The sequence below is a fragment of the Petaurus breviceps genome, unplaced genomic scaffold, assembly GCF_028583685.1.
Source record: "Petaurus breviceps papuanus isolate PSGF00001 unplaced genomic scaffold, PetGlider_PUasm1.0 90879, whole genome shotgun sequence".
Classification (NCBI taxonomy): Eukaryota; Metazoa; Chordata; class Mammalia; order Diprotodontia; family Petauridae; genus Petaurus; species Petaurus breviceps.
This window is the reverse complement of record NW_027187368.1, coordinates 14227024-14250012: the sequence shown is the minus strand read 5'-3', so window position 1 is coordinate 14250012 and position 22989 is coordinate 14227024. Positions and strand designations below refer to the sequence as shown.

The following is a 22989-nucleotide window of genomic DNA, read 5'->3' as shown; positions in this document are numbered from 1 at the left end:
TCCAAACTGCTCTCCAGAATGGTCGGATCAGTTCACAACTCCACCAACAATGCATCAGTGTTCCAATTTCCCCACACTTCTTCAATATTTATCATTTTCCTGTTTTGAATGACCCCCTGATTATTAACATCAAGTAAGGAACAAAACAATGAGGAAAAGGTATTCACCACCATCAAAGAAGATGCCTTATACAGGATCCAAATGAGAGGTATTCTCATGAAGCTCCTCTTTTAAGGATGATATTATGCTTATAGCATCTTGCCCTAGAACATTACAAAGCCTCTTAAATGAAATCCACGATCTCCTAAGTGTTTGACCTAAATGCCATATAAAAACCAAGTAGATAAAGAATGCCTGTTGTCTTTATCCATGGTATGCAGATTATGATATAATTGGATGGACAATGTATAGAGTTCAGCTGTTAGTACTTTTATCTGGCATAGTGACTACAAAAAGACAGGGAACAAAGGCAAGAGAGCCAACTGGATTGCCTTTGGGAAATTATACAGTATTTTCCAAACCTCCTAGAAATATAAGTCCAAATTCCTTTGGTTTAAAAAAAGGGATACTAATACATTGTACTGAACCCTTCCTTGTAACAAAGGAAAACATTTAAGCAAAGCCAACTAACAGGACATCAGATAGTACCTAAAGAATTCCTCATTTGTAGTATGCTTCTCAGAGGAAGGCATTTCCTTATCAGTTCTTCACAACTGAGATTATTCATTACAATTCAACACAGTACAATAGCTATTTAGTACTGTCACTGAAATTATCAATCATTATGCACACAGTTTTCTTGGTTTTGCTTTCTTTACTCTGCATTATTTCATATAAGTATTCCCATTTTTATTTGAATTTCTCATAAGTGCAATTTCTTATACTATAATAACATATCATTGCATTTATATATTTCTTCAACCATTCCCCAGTTGGTGGAAATCAGTTTTGCCTTGATTTTTTTTTCTTTTGCTGTCACAAGAAAGCTATTACTATTTTGCTATATTTGGGGTCTTTTTTATCATTTACCTCTTTGGAGTCTACGTACTATAGTCATAATGCTAAGTCATAGAGTATAGACAATTTACTATATTTTATTATATAATCTAAATTTTTTCCAGAATGTTCAGACTGATTTACAGCTTCATCAACAGTTTATTAGTGTGCCTGTCTTCCCACAATCATGATACCCTTGATTGTTTCCATTTTAAAAACCAACTTAAGGGTTCATCTTAAAAAAACACATTTTCATAAATATGTTTTCTTCTTATATCACCTGCATTTCCCAATGTATCCCTTTTCCCCTCCTAGAGAGATATATAAGAATAAAAGATTGGCGGGAAAACCGGTTTATCAAAACTAGCTAACATATCAAAAAAGTTTTCTACAGCCATAGTTCCCTTTGCAAGGACTGGGGAGAAACCTCTTCTATCTCTTCTTTAGGACCAGGCTTGGAGACAATATTGCATTTCACCACATCATCACCACAGATTTTATGCCATTTTTGGCAAAAGTGGGGTGGGACCATTATGTAAAGCTTCAAAAAAAAATCCCACCATTGTGCCAGTATTACTTAAAAAATAATTTATTACTAAACTGTCTTTGGTATAAGATTAAGATGCATGGAATACTCATGAATATATGTTAAAATTGAATAGACATTGCACCAGTGCTGAGAATTCTAGGTTCACAACTTGCAAAATGCAAGAGATAAATGCGTATCTATATGCCACTGGTGAATACATTGCTGCTCTGTTTGCCATTTAAGTAGTGTGACAAACAGAATTATACCATGCAATGATTACATGATGAAAGGTTAATGGACCAATTTTTGGACTGGGGGAAAAATACACATACCCAGGGTGTGATAATTACCTGGTGAAATATGGGTATTTCAAATCATCCAGTTGTGGGGTTTGTTTGGTTTTTTTTGGTTGCCTTTCTTTCCATTGTAGTCACTGTATATATTGCTTTCCTGACTAAGCCAACTTTGATTTTCATCAGGTCACATGTCTTCCAATGCTTTCCTCTACTCCACAGTCATCATTTCTTACAAAGCTAATAGATTTATTAAAAATTAAATATTTACTACGTGCTAGGCATTATGCTAAGTGCTGGGGACATAAACACAAGCAAGTAAGGCAGTCTCTGTCCTCAAAGAGCTTACATTTTAATGAAGACCACACATAAAAATGAACTAGAAAGGGGGGATACTCATGTAGCAGCGTGGCTTAGAAATAGGTAGGAAATGACATTGAAGCCTAGTTCCAGGAAGCTAGGATGGGAGCTCACCTATCAGAGTCTGAGGTTTCAATGGGAGGGATGAGGATGATAGCTGGGGTACAGGTGGCACTGTTTAGAACATTCATTTATCACAATTTGTTTGCTGTCTTTGGAGTCTTTCTTTTTGCCAATGACTTCTTTGGGAAAGTATGGAGGCTATGGAAGAAAGTCACACACAATAGACAGACATGGGTGGGCTGTCATCTTCATCACTGAAGGGAATACCCACATTAGACAGATTACATATGCTCTGGAATACTGGAACATAAGATTGAACTTCCTAACAATTAGAGCCATCCTACCATAGCAAGGCTTGCCACCAGTGAATGTATTCAAGCAAAAGCCTGATGACCATCTCTTCTGGATGTTGTAAAGGGGATTCCTCGATTGGATGAAAAGTCAGACTAGGTGATTTCTGAGATTCCTTCCAACTCGGAGATTCTATTATCCTAAAAATAGATTACAGCCAATTCATTTTATCTTTCCCTACCTTGATGCTAGAGCTAAATGCTCACTTCCAAGCAAGATGTGACAAAGGCTGTATGACTCCACAGGCTCCCAGGTTATACATTATGACCCACTTCCCTTAGAAAGTAGGAAAATTTTTTTTTCTAGGTCTCCTCATAAAATCAGTTTCATATAAGCCCTAGATAAAAAGTCAAGAGAGTAGATACCACTAAAAATATCATTTATATCCTTTCAGAGACTAAAGGGACTACTCAAGTAGAGAAAATATCAACTTTATTGACAAGCAACTCCTGCTTTTGTAAAAAAAAAAAAAAGTTCAAGGGGCAGCTAGGTGGCACAGTAAATAAAGTGCCAGCCCCGGAGTCAGGAGGACCCAAGTTCAGTTCCGGCCTCCAACACTTAACACCCACACAAAAAAACTAGCTGTGTAACCTTGGGCAAGTTACTTAACCCCAGATGCCCTCCAAAAAGGCAAAAAAAAAAGTTCATCATTAAGTACTGATAGACCCTGAACGTACTCTTTTAGGGTCTACTCTGAATATTCAAATAGATTATCTATACAGTGGAAATTGCTGCAACTGCTGTCTTTCCTTTGTTCTTGAAGAAGGCCATGACATGCAAGTGAACTAGATTTAAGTGAAGGAGGGCTGTGCAAAGTCACCAGCCTCACTTTCTCCTCCAGAGTCATCTGGATCCAGTGGCCAGATATGGATGAGGACTACTGGAGATGGCCCAGAATGCAGTGGGGGATCTTGCCCTTTTCAAGCTAAGGTCTTTAACAGGTTTGACTGAGGCACCACCCATTCAGTGATTAAGGCTTAATAAAAAAAAATGAGGCAAAGAATGGCCTCTTAAAAAAAAAATAGATCTGGGGGGGGAAGACCCTCAAGATTTCTGGTCAAAACAGAAACAGTTGTTGTTTACATTCATTCTGAGCGAATCTGGGTGCAAGCAGTGACCAAGTAGGGCTTGGTCTGGGACCAGAGTGATTTGGGGTTAAGGCTTGGTCTTTTAAGAAGAAAAAACAAAACCAAAAAAAGTTTCAAAGATTAAAATTTACATCCCCCAGTGGAAATACTGCATTCTAAAAACCTTTGTTAATGTAGTTCTTCAGTGCTTTGTGGTGAGTGGAAGGGGAAAGGGAACAGGGCAGAGACACAAAGCCACTAATCTTTTCACTGCATCATGCTGCCTACCATGTCAACCTTCAATTCTACATGTTAAACATCTTCAATCATATGGTATGTTCTCTAAGCCTTTCACTGTCCTAGACACCCTCGTTGAGGCACCTCCAGCTTATCAATGTCCTTGCTAAAATGTGGTTCTTAGAACTGAACATCAGATTACAATGCTACTATCATCTCAACTACTCTGACATTGACTGGAGTTTTCTCAGTCTATTATGGCAAAGCAGCTAATAAATTTTTATTTGTTTTAATGACAATTTCATTTTCCCCCCCAAAGGGTATATGAAGCAAAGAAGGGGAACTACTGTTCTAGACTTTATCCTGACCAATGTAAAAGAACTGGCTGTTTCCTAAGAAATGATGAGAACTTTGAGAGGAAGTAGCCATTTCACCTCTGAGCTAAGATAAAGAAGGAAAGAGCTTGGAGTAGTTTAACATGCACCCTAAATATTAGGAAGTTGGATTTGAATTAAGAAAGGCTCTCATCGACTAAGATTTTGTAAGGAATTTGGCTTAAGGGGAAGCAATCTAAAGAGACCAAAGTAAGGATTATGGGGAAATTACTGATTACCTTGGAATTTATGAAGATACTTGTAGGATGTGAATGATTATTACTGTATCATTTAAAAAAATAACATAAGGAATTGAAAGAAACACGGGAAAACATATGAAGTGATACAGAGTAAAGAAAGCAGGACAAAGCAAACAATATAACAATGATAATAACAACAATGTAAACAATAACAACAGGAACAATGCTGATGAATTTTAAGGAACAATATTGGTCATAGAGAACTGATAAGGAAACATACCTTCTTTCTCTCAGGAAAGGCATGAGGACTAGAGATACATTTGCTGCTGGTTGGCTTTGTGCCTAGCACAGTGCCATAGTAGCCATTTAATAAATATGTATTGATTGCTGGTGGATTAAGGGTTTTTCTTTGTTACTAGGAAGGGTTCAACATGCATGTATGTATTTTAAAATGACGATCTTGGGCATATAATCCTAACTAAATATCCATAGCAACTCTGTGAATGTAATGTAATATTACTGCAGTGTAAGAAATGAAGATGAGGAATTCTGAGAAACATAAGAGGCCCTGAGTGAAATGATTGAGAGAGAAGTCAACAGACCTAGAAAAACAATATACTATGACCACAATAACGTAAATGGAAAGAACAAAGATAAACTGTGATTATAATGAACAATCTGGTCCCAGAAAAGAAATGCACCACTATTCTTTCCTCAGAGAAGAAAGTAAGGAACTATGGATGTGAAATGTTTTATACAGAGCCAGATAACTATTACTCATTCTGTTATAAGGGAAGGCTCACTGGGCAATATGGGAGAAGGACAACACAGCTACAAATGACTGTGATGAAAACAAAAGGCATCAATAAAACTTTTAAAAATTAGCTGATCTGGTCCAGTGCTAAGAATAAAAGAAATTCTCAATAAAGAAAATCCCTTCATCAATACAGGATGACAACTATTCTTCATCTTTTGGTATTAATAGAGTTGCTTGGGCACTAAGAGGTTAAGTGACTACACCAAGGTAACAAATCAAATGTCAGTCAATCAATCAGCATTTATTGAGTCTACTAGGAACAAGACACTCTTATGTCCTGGAGTTTATACTGGGGAAAACATGTACAACCTCTAGATGTATAAATAAATACAAAACATATACAAAGTAATCACAAGGGAGTTGAGGAGGGGACCCTAGCAACTGAGTGTATCAGGAAAGATTTCATGCAAGAAATGGTTCCTGAGATTTTAAGAGGCAGAGGTGAAGGGGTGCATCACAGGCCTTGTATGATAACCTGCCCAAAGGTTGTGATGAGGAGAAGCAAAAAGGCCAGTTTGACAGGGTGGCTTAAGTATAGTATGAAAGGGAGTGATGAGTGCTATCCAGAAAGGTAGACTGGAGCCCCACTGTGAAGGAGTTTAAATACCAAACTGAGGAGGAGTTTCTAATTTATCCTAGGGGCCATCAGGAGGTAGAACAGAGTGGTATGTGATATGGTCAGACCTGTCTGAGTAGTATTTTAGTAGCTGGGTGGAAGACTGGAGAAGGAAGGGACCTGAGGCAAGGAGACCAAATCTAAGACTACAGTAACAGTCAGTGAGAAGTGATAATGCCATCAGTGTGGTAGATGCATAAATGGAGAGGAGAAGGGTGAGAGGTGTGGAGGTAGAATCAACAAGATTTGGCAACTGATTAGACAGTAGGTCTGAAGGAGAGAGGAGCTGAGGATGGTGGTATCCTCAACAGAAATAGGGAACTTAGGTTTTGAGGGGGGAAATAATGAGTTCTGTTTTAGATGTGTTAAGTTTCAGATGCCTATGGGACATCCAATAGGAAATTTAAAATGGACATCTGGTGACACAAGAATACAGCTCAAAATTGAGATTAGGCCTGGATATATGGATCTTGAAGTCTGCACAGAAATGATAAATGAACCAAGAGGAGCCAACGAGATTACCAAGAAAAAAGATGGTAGAGACAGAAGAGAGACCAATAAGGACAGAACCTTGGACACAATTATAGTCAAGGATTAGGACATGTAAGGATGCTGATCCAGCAAAGAAACAAAGAAGGAACAGTAATACAGTTAGGAGGAGGCCCAAGAAAGAGTGTCATCAAAACCCAGAGAGGGGAAGAGTATATAGGAAGGGAAGGTGGTCAACAGTGTTAAATGTTATATAAGATTGGGCCAGGTGGTCTTGAGATCACCATGATAGTCACTCCTTAAGGGAGGTTGTAAGCTTATAGAACATACTCATGGAAAAATATTATTCAAAGGTTTAGAGCTGTGTTCTCCAAATAATATTTTTTCAACAGCAGTTTTTCTTCCTGGTAACAAACCCTCCCAAACAATATTTTGCCCTGACCCCTGCTATGCAAATCTGCCAGCTCTGGGGGGGGGGAGTGGCAGCACCCAAAAATCATAGTACAAGAACCCCACTCTCAGAAGAGCACCTTGGAGTACTCCTTCCTGCTAAAGGTACTTGTCTCTGCTTCCCAACACAGTGCCCTGTTACATGAATTTCTCTCTCTCTGAGTTTATTTCAGGTCCCCATTTCCTGTTTCCCTTACCCCTTCTTCCCTACTGCTTGCAATAAGGCTTTGCATTGAACTGATTCTCACTGTTTCACGTTATTCTCAGCATCTGAAGATTTGTTTTCCCCAATGTCTGTGTTTGGCCCATGGGGCCTTTCGTTACATAAAAACTGGGTACTCAGACAAGGACTTAAGCTATTAACAGCTGTATCTATAATAGGGGAGTATGGCACTGTGATCCCAGCTATAGAAAGCAAGAGTGAATGGGGAGCTCTATATCCTTCTAGGATGTAGAGGACTGTCACAAAACAGAGGTCAAGGAGGAAGATTGAGAAAAGGCCACTGGATTTTCGATTAAAAACTTTTGTACCTTTGGAGAGGACAATTTCAGTTGAGTAAATGAGTTCAGACATCAACTGAAAGAAGGAATAAGAGGAAACACAGCTTTTTCTAGTGGTTTGGTTTAAAAAGGAATATAGGATAATAGCCTGAGAAGACAACAGGGTTTAGGAAAGGTTTTGGGGGGAAACTAGGGCATGCTTATAAGCAGCAAGAAACCAGTAGATAGGGAGAGACTGAAGATCAGACAGAAAGAGGGAATGACTAAGATGATGATTGTGGGGGCAATCTGCTGAAGAAGTATCAAGGGGATGGGATCAAAGGTCCAAGTAGATGAACTGGCCTTGGTGAGGAAAGAGGCCATTTTTTTTTTCATCAGAAAACAGAGATTATCAAACAGAGGCAGGACATGAATCTAGAGGTCTTTCAAACTTTAAAGCTGACTCTTGATACATTAATCCATGCTACTTTTTAGCAATAAAATCATAAATAGTATTTAAACAACAAATATGGGGCGTCATTACCACAATGATCAAGATAAAAAGGAATATAATTTTGCTCTTGGAAAGAATGGCATTGCTTGCCCAAGTCTAGGCCCATTTATTTGATAGGGTCACCAGGATGCTTCCCAGGGAATTTGACTTCTCAGCAATGAGACAGAAGGATAAGAATGACACATGATACCCAAACCAGGCAAATACAACTTGTGCTTCTTGAAGAAGTTTTTTTCTTAAATCAATAAAAGGGAAAAAATACTAAATTTGAAGTCAAGAGATTCCAAAGTTCAAATTTCAATTTTGCTACTTACTAACTGTAGGATCTTAAGCAAGTCACATAATTTCATAGGGTCTCAAGTTTCCCCACATGTAACCGAGGATGTTGAACTAGATGATCCCTAAGGTCTCTTCCAGATTTAAATCCCATGATTCTAATGACCACCATAATGTTTCCAACTTTAGTTTCAGTTTGAGAAGTCAGGTTGACAAAGCGTCCATTAAGTCCAGCTCTTTACCACCCTAGGAGCAGGATTGTAAGAGATGGGAAGGAATGAACTCAAGATTCTTTTGCCTGATCTCTTTCCAAGTCACCTGACTGCAAGGGTGGTGATATGCTGCTACAAGGTGATGGCAATCTAGAGTTTGCATGGAATGTTATCTACCTGGAATGTTAGAAAACACAAGAAGCCCAAGAACTAAGGCATCTTCCATCCCCAAGGGTATTCTCCCTAAGGTTAAGATGTTCATGGAAACCTAACCATGTACAAAAATGGGGCCTAAATCTCTCAAGATGTCACAGCAGGAAGGAGACTGAGAGACTATTTAGCCCAATCCACTTCACACAACTACCACTCTCCACCTTATTTTTTTCAAGTAAGAAAACTGATGTGCAAAGAAGGCAAGCGATTTGCTTATCAAAACTATGTAGCCCAATGTCTTCTCAATGAAGAGGAAGGGAAGAAAAGAAAGGAAATTTGAAACTAAAATTAAAAAAAAAAACAAAGAAATGTTAAAAATTGTTTTTATATCAGACTAGGGAAAAAATAAAAGATTAAATAAAAAAAGACTACCTAGCCCATGTAAAATTAAAATGTGAGTGCTACTCGTGTCCTAATAGAGAGACTCAGTATGCAGACTGAGACTTTTTTGGACTTGGCCAATGCAGGAATTTCTTTTGCTTGACTGTACATAATTATGACAGTTTTGTTTTTCTTGCTTTCTCAATGAGGGGTGAGGGGGAAGATGGGAGGGAAAGAATGTAGATCAGAAGATAAAACATAATTGAATTTAAAAAAATAAAGCACACAAAAATGAAAATGTGAGGATCGAAATGTGTTTTTACCTTCCCTAACCTAATACTCTTATCTCATGTTGGAGGATGTGAATAAACTTAACTTACCAAAGGAAATTAGAGACCTGAAAATGAAATATTAACTCATATTTATCATGTCTTAGTTACAAGGGATTTGACAGGTCCAATCGATTACCCCTTGAAGAAATTCCCTTTGTGCAATAAGCACGACACTCAAAAAATCCTCTCCTTGAATACTTCCAGTGATAGACCATTTGATTATAGAATCTCACAGAATATAAGAGCTGGAAAGGAATCTCAGGAAATCATCTAATCCTGCCTTCTCCTTTTATAGATGAAGACGAAGGAGATGTAACAAGCCTGAAGTCATCAAGCTAAAGCTAGTATCAAGAAATCAGATTGGATTCCTGATCTATGGGTCCTTCCATTGAACCATACCCATCTTTTGCCAAAAGCTAATCTTTCCTTTCCTTTTCTACACAAAAATCACATCTCAGCATTTCGGTATCTCTTACTGGCTAGGGAAGGGAACTTGATTTAGGACCAATCTGAATCCCTGGGAAATTCAAGGAATATATAAAATGATAACATGAGACTAGATGCCCCCCCCCCCCCAAGCTCCCTTCCAACCCTACATATCCCTCTTTAGTTGGAAAGAATGGCTTTTTTTCATCCCATCTGCTTTCCAGATCACCACACTAAACCTGTTTCTTATGGGAAAAGCAGTTAAAATTATCATCTTCCTTCTCAAAAGCACACCAACACGTGCCTCTCCATACTAGTCTCCTTTGCTACCACTACAACTTGCTACCAAGAGCCCAGAAAATCAGCCTCATATTAGGCTAGCAAGAGACAAAAGGCTTTGGGGAACAGGTCATAAGCAGTTAATGAGAGCAATTACCTAATCAAGTAAAGCCTCCAGAGAATGGAATCACAAATGAATGACAACAAAAATACACTTAGCAAGGAGACTTAATGGAGTAAAAGGAATCATTGAGAAAAAAACCCAAACAACCACAACAAAAAATTCACCATGAGAAATTACGGAAATGTTATTTTTATTCTAAACCACTATTTACTTTATTTATTTATATTTTAAATCATTATGTACTTTAAAATCATTGGGAGGGGAAAGGAAGAGGGGAAGAAGGAGAATGGAAGAAAAGATCACCTAGAGGACAAGGGCTGTTTTACTACTTGACAGGCAATATAAAAGACCAGAACTGCTTTGGAAAAGCACAAGAAAAATACAACACAGGGTCCCCTTTATATAGAATCTAGAAAAGGACAGGCTAGAAAGGAGCTGTTTGCAGAGAATGTGTAATTGGAGTAAGACTGGAATGTAGTACAAAACTTCCTGACTGAAATCACGGGATCCTTTCACAGCAGAGCTCAAAGAGACCTCAGAAACGTTATCTAAACCAATCATACAAAGTAACAGAGATGAAAACTGAAGACCAAAGGGATGAAAGGACTTGCCCAAGGTCATACAACTAGTCAGTGGCTCAGCCAGAGCTCATTCTACTATCCCATAATCCTCCTGGAGTCTCCCAAGGAGGAGGAAGGCAGCTGAAGCCTCCCAGTTCAGAAAAAGGACCCACATAAAATAAGCTCAGCTGGGCCCAGGCTCCTTCCAGATCTCTCTTGCTGGATGGACAGAAATATTCTGACTCTCCAGGCTAATGTTTTTGAAGCAGGCTTAGAATTCAAATACAGCCCACATTGCGTGCATATGTGTTTTTAAGAGACCTACTGGTTACACTTAGAAAGACCCCAAATTCCAAAGGTATTTCAAATTTATGTTTGCCTCATTAGGTATACACAGTATAGGAAGGAAGTGTTAACACTATAGAGAAGGAAGTAATGAAGATTAACAGAACAATGTAAGAGACACGGTAAATGAGATTGGGTGAGGAATCATGGTGAACACTGAGCAGTAACTAAAAAGTTAATTTTTATGTATTGAAATTAACATGTAAATAGTTACTAAGTAAGTTTAATTGATTAATATTTAACATTAAGTTTTAAATGAACATTTAATAATAAAAGACTATAGGAAAAGAGAGGAGTCCCAAGTGTCCCTAGTCCACATCTGGAAAAAAGTAGTCTAAGCAAATGATTCATGGATCAAAGTAGATTTGTTGATGGGTGGCTTGAATCATTCAAAAGAAGCCAAATGGCTCTAGGTTCATCTAGTGTCTTTCCCACCCTCCTGGAATGAAACTCAGAAAAGGAAGCACTGTCACCAAGACCATCTGCATTCTCCTGCCTGTTAGTTAAATGCTAGATCAAAGGGAAACTTTTGCTAAGGTTGTAAAAGAGAAACCAGGTGAAGGAGGAAAGCAAGTAGCGACTTAATGTTATTTCCATTCTTCCTGGATACATTGAGTGTCCTCTATAAAGGATCTGAAGATAAGATAAAAAAGTTTGGCTATGCAAGGAGTATTTCATGTCTATGTATCCAGAAGAACACAATTAGTTAAGTGTCCCTAAAGTCCAGTGGTGTCTGTAGAACAGAGTAGCAGGCTGAAGACAGACTCAGGGAGTAAGTACACAGTGACACAACCAATAATTAACATGTCAGGAAAAAAAAAAACTAGATCTTTATTCAAAACCACAAGGGCAATGAGAATGAAAATGAATCAGAACAGTTCACACCTTTAAGCATCATGGGGAAGCAACCTTTTAACATGCAGCCCCTACACCCTATCATAGAATATCAGAACTACAAGGAATCACAGTAAAATCACTATCCCCACCTCATCCCTCTCCCATTTACAAAAGAAACTGAGGTCCAATGATAGGAAGAGACCTGACCGAAGTACTGTGGCTAATTTGTTGTGGGGTCAAGGCCAAACACTGCTCCTTTTAATATGGTCACAGTAATTATTAGCATTTGGCATAAGGTTCCTGGGGCTGATGACAACAAATGCTCTTTGGCTATGGATAGCAAGATGCCTTTCTTCTTAGTTCAAAAGGGACCTTGAGATCTTTTAGTCATTCACGCAGGACCAAAGCTAAACACTAAAGACAGGATGAGCAGATACACCTGAGAGGGAAGAAATTCTTTAAACCGAGTGTCAAAGAAATGGCAAAAAAAAAAACAAAACACTACATGAAAATTTCCCAAGTTTAACCCAAATGATATCACCAATGGTAGCTGTCTTCACTAAACAGTAATACACGCTCCTTCCTCTTGTTTCATTGTTGGCTAGTTTAACTCTTGGTCCTGAAACCTTACAGTAATTACTCAAACCCAGCATTTGGAAAACCAAGGGGGATGTGTGAAATTACAGTTAGCCCTGGTGCAACAGTGGATAAGGCAGCACAGAAACATTCTTTCTCAGGAAACATCTATCCTAATGCAGATGTGGTTGATGGCAGCCCATCCCAGAAAGGTAGACAAAAAAAAAACCAAACAACATGAAAAGGAGAGATAAGAATCAAACAAAAGGTTTAGGGCAATACGTGCGTGGGGGAAGAGAGGGGGAAGAAGAGAAAAAAAACTTGGAGAACTTTTAGACATGCACTTAAAATCTTAACTTTCAAAACAGCCAGTTCCCACGACCATGAAGCTTCACAGCCACTGGCTTAGTTCCTGTTTGGTTGTCTTATAATCAAGTCTTGCCACAAGAGCCTAGAAACTGAAAGGCAAGTTTTATCTTACCAGGTTGTGAAATCTGTGTGTCAGGGGTGGAGTCCTGCTCCCATATGAGAAACTGAGTCATCTGCCAATTCTAGTCAATCTGTGATCACAATTTGCATATCATACACATCTCCTCTAACAAATTAGTTTTCCAACTCTCACTACTGGACCTAACATGAAATCTTCACAACATCCTTTAAATTGTCTTATAATTTAACTGCTTAAAAAGTTCAAGTGACTATGTGCAAAACACACAATATACTGAGCCCAGAGTGGGCCTTTTCTTCTAGGAATGTGCTTGTATCATATAATCTGCACAGTATTTCCTTGTGGAATCCCTGACACTGAATCATTGTAGGAAGTTTATTTTGCTAATTTACTGTTCCTTTAAAACAAAAACCAACCCCAAAACCCCAGCTCTGAGTATTCCATCACTGACCAAACACGTCAATACTACTTTACTGAATGTCTTCACCAAGGCAGGAACTGGTCTAATTTCCTACTATCGTATTCCACAGATTTCCTAGATGTCTTTAAAAAAAAAAAAGATGAGGGGAATGAGGGTGGAAATAGGTTTCTATGCACTCTTGTTTCTATATCTTCTGTTCAATCAATTAATCGAACCAATAATCAATAAACATGTTAAGTGCCTACTATGTACAAAGTTCTGTTCAAACAATCTCTTCCAATTAAGAAGGGTCAAACATTTCTTACCTACACAAGACAGTGAAAAAATCCCCAAGGTACCTAAATTCCTTTCCAAGCAATTACTCCTCATTAAACTAAAAGGTTTAGTCATCTGTCCATTAACAGGAGGGTAAGCCCACAACAATCAATGTATCACCCCTGGAGAAGAGAAAATCAACACCCAGGGACATTCTTCTCTGTTGAGTGACAAATGTCACTTACTTGCTATATAGGTTTTGTTTTTGTAAATGTACATGGGCTGAAATTAACAGCTATCCCTCCAGAAGTCCTTGATGAATGAGATTTACTATGGACCAAGCAATTTATTTCAACAGCTTCTGGGAGGTGTAGGGTGGAATGTTACTGTTCTCTTTCCTTTTAGTAAAAGCAGCTCACTTTTATACAGTGCTTTACAAACCATAAAACACTTATCTCACATTACTCATGTGATGAATTAAATGGTGGAAGCATCTCCACCCATTTTATAGATGAGAAAACAGACTCTTGGGGAAAGAAAGTGGCTTACAGATTATAGGATTTCAGTACTGGAATTTAGGAGAATTGCTCTGGATCTCCTCTGCATCCACTTCCCAAGTCTATCCTCAGTCCTCTTCTTTCTTACCCTCTTTTCCGGGTCAATTCCACTTACTGCCACAGCTTTAAAACATTGACTCCCAAATCTATACCTTTTCAATTCCATTAGAATGTGAACTCCTCAGGGATGGTTTCCTTTGTGCTTGTATCCCCAACACCTGTCAGGTGACTGAGTTAATCCTGACATCTCTTTTGAGCTACCCTATCTCTGTAAGTAGGCATAGGGCCTACAGAACATTTCTACCTGGGTGTCCCACTGGCACCTCCTAGTCAACAGATCCAGAATCAAGTTTATTATTATCTTTCCTCCTTTCCTTTCTTGGACTTTACTATTTCTGTCTATATAACACAACCATTTATTCCTCCATGTTACTATGAGAGGCAGGTAGGTGGTACAGCAGATAAAGTGCTGGGACTAAGGAAGACTTGAGTTCAAATTTGACCTCACATACAGTATGGCCCTCGGCATGCCACTTAACTTGTTTGCCTCATTTTCTCCAACTGTAAAATGCAAAGAGCCCTCACAGGGTTCTTGTGATGATCAAATGAGATAATATCTGTAAACCACTAAGGAAAATACCTGACACAGCAGGCACTTAATAAATGCTTGTTTCCTTCCATGTTCATAACTTTAGGATTATCTTTGGATTGATAGATGAGAAAATAATCAATTACCTAAGCCTGTCAGTTCTACCCATGCTCAATCTCTGGCAACAAATCTCCACTCTTTTTCCACTGCCACCAACCTAGTACAGACAGTTATGATCACTTATCTGGACTACTACAAGAGTCTCTATTCATTCCCCTCATCAATCCATGCATTATATTGAACCCAAAATCTTATGCAAAGATCTGAACATGTAATAGCTTTGCACAAAAAATATTTAGTGACTTCCTACTATTTAGTGAGGAAGGTTCAAAACTCCACCTGGTCGTCAAGGCCCTCAACAATGTGACACTCCAGTCTTCTCTACGATCCTAGCCACACTGGACTCTTCTATTCCCTGAATGTGCTCTGTGCTCTCCTACCTCCATGCCTTTGATTACACTACTACTCCCCATGCCTGAAACATCCTCCCTCCTCTCCTTTTTGCTTTTAAATTTCTACCCTACTCTTCAAAGCCCACCTTCTCCATGAAACTGCATTTGATCCTTCCTCTAATTCAAGTAACAGTTTTACAACTCTTCAAAGTACTTTTCATGTAATACTGTATCTTGTGTTTGTATCTTATCTGCTTGCTGTTTTTTTGGTTATATACAATTCTTCACGACCCCATTTGGAGTTTTCTTGGCAAAGATATTGGAATGGTTTGCCATTTCCTTCTCCAGCTCATGTGACATGAGGAAACTGAGGCAAAGAGAGTTAAGTGACTTGCCTAGGGTCACCCAGTTAGTAAATGTCGGAGACCAGATTTGAATTCAGGAAGATGAGTCTTCCTGACTCCAGGTCCAGCACTATAATCACTGCACCATCTAGCTGCCCTATCTTACCCACTTACTAGACTGTAACTAGTTGAGGTCAGGTATTCTGTCTTTTCTATACTTTGTATCTTTCCCAATTCCAGAATGGTACTCTGTAACAGTTAGCACTTTTAATAAATGTTTGCTGAAACTGTGAATGTACTGTGTAAACATCAGGGCTGAAAGGAGACTTAGAAACTGCCTCATTTAATAGAGGCCCAAGGAAGGGAAGTTATTGTTCCAAAGTTCAACAAGTAGTAGAACTGAAATTAAAATCCAGATCTTCTAACCCCAAATTCAGGGCTTTTCACCACAATATCCCACTAGCTCTCCAGAACACAGAACAACAATCACAAACCCAATTCTGGTGACCAAGGTTTGTCTATCATCCACATCCCTAGTGCTTCATGGACAAACACTGGATTTGGAATCAGAAAGACTCAAGGTTTTAACACTTACTTGTTTTTGGCAATTCATTTTATTTCTCAGTGCCTCAAAATATCATAGGATTTAGAGTAGAAAAGGACCTTCAAGACCTGGGTTTGAAATTTGCCTCCTAAGGTCAACCAGCTCTGTGACCATGGGCCTCAGTTCTTTATCTGTAAAATTAAGGATACTACTGGTAGCTCCTATATCATCACAGTCCTGATAAGAACCAAAAGGGATAATTCATGTAAAGCATTTAGCAAATCCTAAAAGATTCTACATAAATGTCACCTACCTACTCTAACCTATTCATTTTACAGAAGAAGAAATAGAGTTCCAGAGAGGTTGCCATTGCTTGGTTTCCTCCTCCTTGAAATGTGAATGATGGTTTTGTAAACTGTAAAGTACTATATAACAACTGAATTGGCCTTGGAGAAAAGATCTGGGTTCCTTGGAGTTAGGAAGACTGGTTCCAAACACTGCCTCTGATACTTCCTGGTAGGGTGAAGCTGGGCAAGCCACTTCCCTATGCCTCCATAAGACTAGCTGTAAAAACAGTTACCTGTTTGCATTAGTGGAGTAAGTTTCCTCATCAGGAATAACCTATATACCAATTATGTATATATATGTGTGTATATAAATGCACACACGCATAAACACTGGCTTCCTTTAAGTTCCATTTAAAATCCCACCTTCTACCAAAAGCCTTCCCTAATCCAGTGCTTTACCTCTGTTAATTATATCCTATTTACCTTGTATAGAACTTGCTTTGTATAGCTGTTTGCATGTTGTGTTGTCCACCCCCCCAATTAGACTGTAAGGTCCTCAAGGGCAGCCATTGTCTTCTGCCTCTTTTTTTTTTTTATCCCTAGCACTTAGTGCTGGCACCCAGTAGGTGCTTAATGAATGTTTACTTATTTGAATATACATATATTTATATATACACATACATCTCTGTATCTCTATACCTATCTATCTCTCCATTCATTCTTTTCCAGCACTTTTATGATTTGTAAGGAGATAGGTAATATAAGGTTACAGAAGTAAAGTGACTTGCCTTCAGTCACCAGTGCCTCCAGTACATTCTACTTAACATTATTTAGCACCTATTGTATGCATTAAGCCTCTAGGACAGTCTCTCTGCATCTAACACAGCTGGAGCCACAGGATCCCAGAACATGGGAGATGGAAGGGGCCTTGGAGTCTAGTCTAACCGCTTCATTTTATGGAGAAAGAAACCGAGGACCTGAAAGGGGCCATGACTCAGGATCCTAGAGACCGTTCAGCCTAACACCTTTATTTTACAGATGGGGAAACTGAGGCCCAGAGAAGCTGAGTGACTTGGCCAAGGTCACAAAGAGATCAAGTGGGAAGCACTTGGGATTCGAACTCAGGTCCGCTCCCTTCAAGTCAGGTGCCAAAGCCCAGTTTTCCAGCCCCGGCCCCCGCTCCGAGGGGCTTGGGACGAGCCGCCCCCAGGAGGCCGAGGGGACCCGGGGGCGGGGGTCCGGCTTCTGGCTCTCCCGGGAGTGTCCGAGGAGGCGCCTCCCCTCAGGCCTCGGCCCCCGGGGAAGAGGCTCACCGGGCCTGCTGAGCCTGAGTGGGCAGAGGGGTATGGGGGCCAGGCCCGGGGCGGAGGCGCGGGGAGACCCGGCCTCAGCTCCGGCCCAGACCCCGGCCTTGGGGTGCCCCCCCGCAGACACCCCTCTCTTGCCCCCGCTCCAGCTTCTCCTTCACTCACCATCGCCACCGCCATCTTGGATCCACGTGTCGCCGCCACCGACGTCAACGGAAGTGGCGCCCCCACTCTGACGGAATTTAAGCCCCGCGACAGGGATGTCCGTCCTGGGTTGCCTCTGGGCTCGGGGTCCCGATGACCGGAAAGGCAGACGCACGGATTCTGGGACTCGAAGGAGGACTACGGTGTCACCGAGTCGCCGCAGGAGGGGAAGTTGTAACTCTGGGCGCCATCTTGGCTCCTGGCAAGGACCTCCCTCCCTTGGTCACCCTTTGGTGGCTTTCTGCGCCATCTTGATTCCTGGCAACGACCTCCTGCCTTACTCGACTACTTACAACTGGGTTTCTGCGCCATCTTGACTCCTGGCAACGACTTCCTTAGTTCGTTTCCCACTGTTGGCTATCTTTCGCCATTTTGATTCCTGGCAGGAGGAAGCGTTGCCTGGGTTGCTTTGAGCCGGATTTTCTCAGTTTGGGGCAGAATAGCCTTGATTTTGACTGCGGGGGGTAAACATGGCTGAGACCACGGAGCTGGTCCCGTAGTGAGCTTCACCAGAGGAGTCCTTTTCTAGTCTAGGGCAGAGAGCTTCAGTTTTCCTCATCTCGAAAATGGATCTCCGGATCTCACAAGTTTGTCGTCACGATGGATTGTAATACGAAACAGGAAAGAAAAAGATTAGAAAGGGACAATCCTGAGAAATTAGATCATGGGATATAAAGTTGGAAAGAGAATCGGGAATGCGGGATGAAATTTATGTATCGAAAAAGGTTGGTTAAGTGATTTGCTTTAAGATCATAATAACTAACATTTATGTAGCTTTTTACAGATACTGTCTTATTTATCCTCACAATAACCCTGTAAACTAGGGGCCATTATTATCTCCATTTAACAGCTGAGGAAACTGAGGCAGAAAGAGGTTAGGCGATTTGCCCAGGGCACACAGCTTGTAAGCTTCTGAGGCTGGATTCGAACTCAGGTCGCTTTGACGGAAGGAACTCTATCCGCTGATGCCTAGTTTCCCCATAGTAAGTAGTAAGGAAGGATCCTGGATTTAGAACTAGAAGGCACCTTAGTGGTAACCTAGACCAATTCTCTCATTTTACACTTGAGGAAACTGAGGCTCAAGGAAGTTATGGTTATACAGGTAGTAAGTGACAGTACAAGAATCATCTTCTTTCTCCAAATCCTAATCCAGCCCTTTTTCTACTACACCCTAACAGTCAATTAGTCACCAAGCCTTTTATGAAATGCCTACCTACCATGTGTGAGACACTATGTAAACCTTGAGGGATACAAAGATAAAAGTGAAACAGTCCCAGCGCTCAAGGAGCTTACATCCTAAGGGAAAGACAATATGTACATATAGAAACGTATACACAATATAGACAAAGTTCTCTTGGGAAGGAATTCACTAGTAGCTGGGGTGATCAGCAAAGGCTTTGTGTAGAAGGCAGTATGTAAACTGAGTCCTGAAGGAAACATAGAATCACAGGGAATGAGGAGGTGCCTTCCAGATGTGGGAAACAAGTCCAGAAGTGCTCAGATCTGTAGTAAAACAAGGATGCCGCTATGGCTTGGATCTCAGGCTGTGGCAGTAGTGAAGACTAGAAAGGTAATTTCGGATTAGGATCATGACTGGGTCACCCGTTGTACGCACTCTTAAGTGTTGGTATGGGCCATGCTTTGTGATTGGGCAGCCAGAGATGCCCCTTGTGGCCATGTAAGGGGCAGCATTTTATTGATGTAGTCCTCTGCTTAATGGTCATGTTAGTAGTGGTCGCGTAGTGGTAGTGTTTGCCCTTGCTGATAACACCATATATTTCTTTGAGTGGAAGGAATAATAATGCTGTGGACAGATGTCTTACTTAGACTCATCCTGTCTTCATCATCTGGTGTCTACTTGTCTTATTGCCTTTAAGAAGGCAGTATTGAGAGTAGGAATGGACTTTTAAAGGACAGACTTCATTTTTTTTTGGCAGAGGCAGTATCTTCCCTTAGTCATTGTCAGCTTTCTAAGAGGGATGGGGGGCGGGGGGTGCGCCAGGCTTTTTAGACCACTGTCCCTTTGATCCTGGATCTTTTGGCAGCTGTGGGTCTGATACTAAAAGCAGTGGACACTTATCCCTGGAGAAAAAATGCAGAATATTCTTCCCAATCTCACCATCTTTCCTCCTAGATGCTTTGGAAAAGTCGTCTCCCTGAAAGCCAAGGAGGGCTTTAGCATCAGAGGGAGAGACAGTGGGCCTTGACAATAGGGCAGAAGTATAAGTGGCCCTGCACATTTCTTTTAGGGACTAGGATGAGTGGGAGATGGGGTTTAATGTATTAATCCTTTTACTTAGTCCATGGATAGAGGGAATAGTGGGTAGGAGATAGGCCCTTTGGAATAATTTAGGGGTCAGAGAATTTGGTTTCAGTAACCTGAGAGTTAATGAAACAAAGGTCATAACCAAGGGGGAAGGGTGAGGGAGGATACAGAATGGACAACAGAACAAGGTGGGGGGGAGAGTGAGAGTGAGAGTGAGAGTGAGAGACAGAGAGAGAGAGAGAGAGAGAGAGAGAGAGAGAGAGAGAGAGAGAGAGAGAGAGAGAGAGAGAGAGAGAGAGAGAGAGCATCTTAGGCCAAGGTGAGCAAGCAAAGGGATTATATATACTTAGCTTCTGCTTCTGCTACCAGATATTATTTTGGGAGATGTTTTAGAGTAGAGATGTCCTTAGAGTTCTGTTGGTTCTCATAGACAGCCTTCTGTTCCCTGCTTTTCTTCTCCTAGTTCTTTCCTCATTTGGCCTCCAGTTGCAAAGTAACCATCTGACTGATTTATGAACTTACCATAATTATGTTGACTTTGGGAAGGTGGCTGTGGGTTCGATTGTGATTGTTTTTTCCCCTTTGTTTAGGATGTACCTTCTCTACTATTGAACTTGGGTATTTTATCTGTTACTATCTAGAACTGAGGTCCTAGTCATTTTCTATTAGGCATAAAGTATGGTCATACTTTTTTCACATTGTCAAAGGGTGGAATGTCTTGGGTATTTCTGTTTTGTTTGTTTTTTTATTTTGTTTTGCTTTTTTTGGAAGGGGAAAGGCTAGGCAGTTGGGGTTAAGTGACTTGCCCAAGGTCACACAACTAGTGTTAAGTGTCTGAGGTCATATTTGAACTCAGTTCCTCCTGACTCCAGGGCCAGTGCTCTATTCACTGCGCCACCTAGCCCCCACATTTTAGGTATTTCTAATCCTGCCTAGCCATTGGGCCTTAAGGGGTTGACTAGGTTGCATGATCTTAATAACTGAAATAATACTCAGAGCCTTTAGTCCTGGGAACCTGGAACAAGAATAGGCTAAATCCATTAAGGTTCACTTTTTGGCAAATCTTATGTAAATGAGGAAATATAGATCTTTCATCCTGATAAGTTATTTATTCCTCTGCAGGAATATTATTGACCTGAATGTGTCCTAATGACTAGGAACCCGGAGCGCTACACCTCTCAGTGTTCACCTTCCTGAGTGCTTGTCTGCTTTTAGTAAAGGATTTTAAAAGTCCATATTATCTGCCTCATTGATTCAATCTCTGTATGTCCTGAACCTCCATGTGGTGCCCAGTACTAGACCTAAGATGAGCCTAATGGGGTCAGGTCTTGGTGATCTTTAAATGTCAAACTTAGGCATTTGATTCTACAAGTAATGGGGAGCCACAAGAGAGTTGAGCTTAACAGGGTCAAGCTTGTTTTTCAGGGAAATCCATTTGGGACTATGTGGGGGCTGAATTGGAGTGAGCAGAGGTCTGATACAGGCAGGCCAAACAGGAGGTTATTGAAATAATCCAGGTTCAAAGACTATGAAAGACTTCACTAAGGTGGGAAGGGGAGAAGGTATACAGAATCTACTATGTGCTAGACACTGCGCTAAGTGTTTTATAGACATTATCTCATGTGATCATCATGACAACCCCGAGAACAGTGCTGTTAGTATTCCTATTTTGCAGGTGAGGAAATTGAAGCAGAGTTTAAGTGACTTGTCCAGGGTCACACAACTAGTAAGTGTCTAGGGCCAGATTTGAACTCAGGTCTTCTTAACTTTCAGGCCCTGAGCTATTATCCATTGTACCATATAGCTGCTTATCACCATAATCACTGTGTGAGTGCTTAGGAGGGAATGTATGGGCAAAGTGTTGTCGAATTGTAGAAGGTATAGCAACTGATTGGATATGTGGTGTAAGTGAGAGTGAAGTATGGAGGATGACACAAAGTTCCCAGGGTGAATAGGAATTACTCTCAACAATAACAGGGAAGATTGGAAGAAGAATGGGTTTGGCAGGAAAGATAACAAATGCTGTTTTGAACAAGTTTTAGATACCTACAGGTCATTCACTTTGAAGTGTTCAATAGACAGTGATGATACAGGACTGAAGGTCAGGAGAAGAAGACTAGATATATAGCAGTGGGTTAGAGAGGGTCCTTAAACCCAGGGGAGCTGATAAGATATCCAAGTGAGAAAGTGTAGAGCAGAAAGGGAAGAGGGCCCAGGACAGAGCCTGGGGGCATACCTAAAAAGCAAAGGAGACTGAGAGGTATCAGTCTGCAAGGTAGGACATGAACCAGGAGAGAGTAGTATCTTAAGAACCAGAGAGAAAAGGAATTATTTAGGAGGAAAGCAAGGATCCAGAGCTTGGATTCCAATTAGTAATGATAATAATAAGCCTTTGCTGTATCTAGATTGCTGCTGTGTTGCTTTTTAAAAAAATGTTATTTATGTTCCTCCCCCCGCCCCCATGGTTTCAGTCCCTGACATAGGGATAAAATAAATAAATTTTCCCTCTTATCATACAGAACTGCAATTAGGCAAAACAAACTGATCCATTAGTCATGTCTGATTAAGTATGCTTCATTCCACGATCGTTTCTCAGGGCTTCCACTCTTGTGATTGCTGCTGTTGTTGTTTTAAAGCCACTTTCACATCCATGATACTATGACAGAGGGAGAACCAGTATCTTTCTTCCCATTGAATAGGTATTGAAACGGAAGCCCAGAGTCCAGGGTAGCCCTGTATCATTTCTGGTCCTAGCACCTTGAGTCTCCTGATTTATTTAGGGCTTATGGACCTTAAGGTCCTCAGCCCTGAAAAAATAAGACATGACTTCCAAAGGAGATCTACTCTATTGGGGCATCTCCATCCCTGTGGAACCATTTATCCTATAGGATTTTTGGAGAAGAGAGAGAGGGTAGGTTTAACTGAACAGAGTGCTATTGGGGAGAAAGGAGCCTAGTACTATGTCACAAAAAGTAAGA

The 22989-nt window shown here is 40.5% G+C and overlaps 1 protein-coding gene across 1 annotated transcript in view; it reads right to left on the bottom strand.

Annotated features, from left to right (window-relative positions):
* The window catches only part of TM9SF4 (transmembrane 9 superfamily member 4), a 61536-nt gene extending 43674 nt beyond the window's left edge, over positions 1-17862 (bottom strand). The window contains exon 1 of the mRNA XM_069073924.1: positions 17707-17862. Within this exon, the coding sequence (XP_068930025.1) occupies positions 17707-17721 (15 nt within the window). The 5' untranslated portion in view covers positions 17722-17862. The remainder of the gene's footprint in view (positions 1-17706) is intronic.
* Between the last annotated feature and the right edge of the window lie 5127 nt (positions 17863-22989).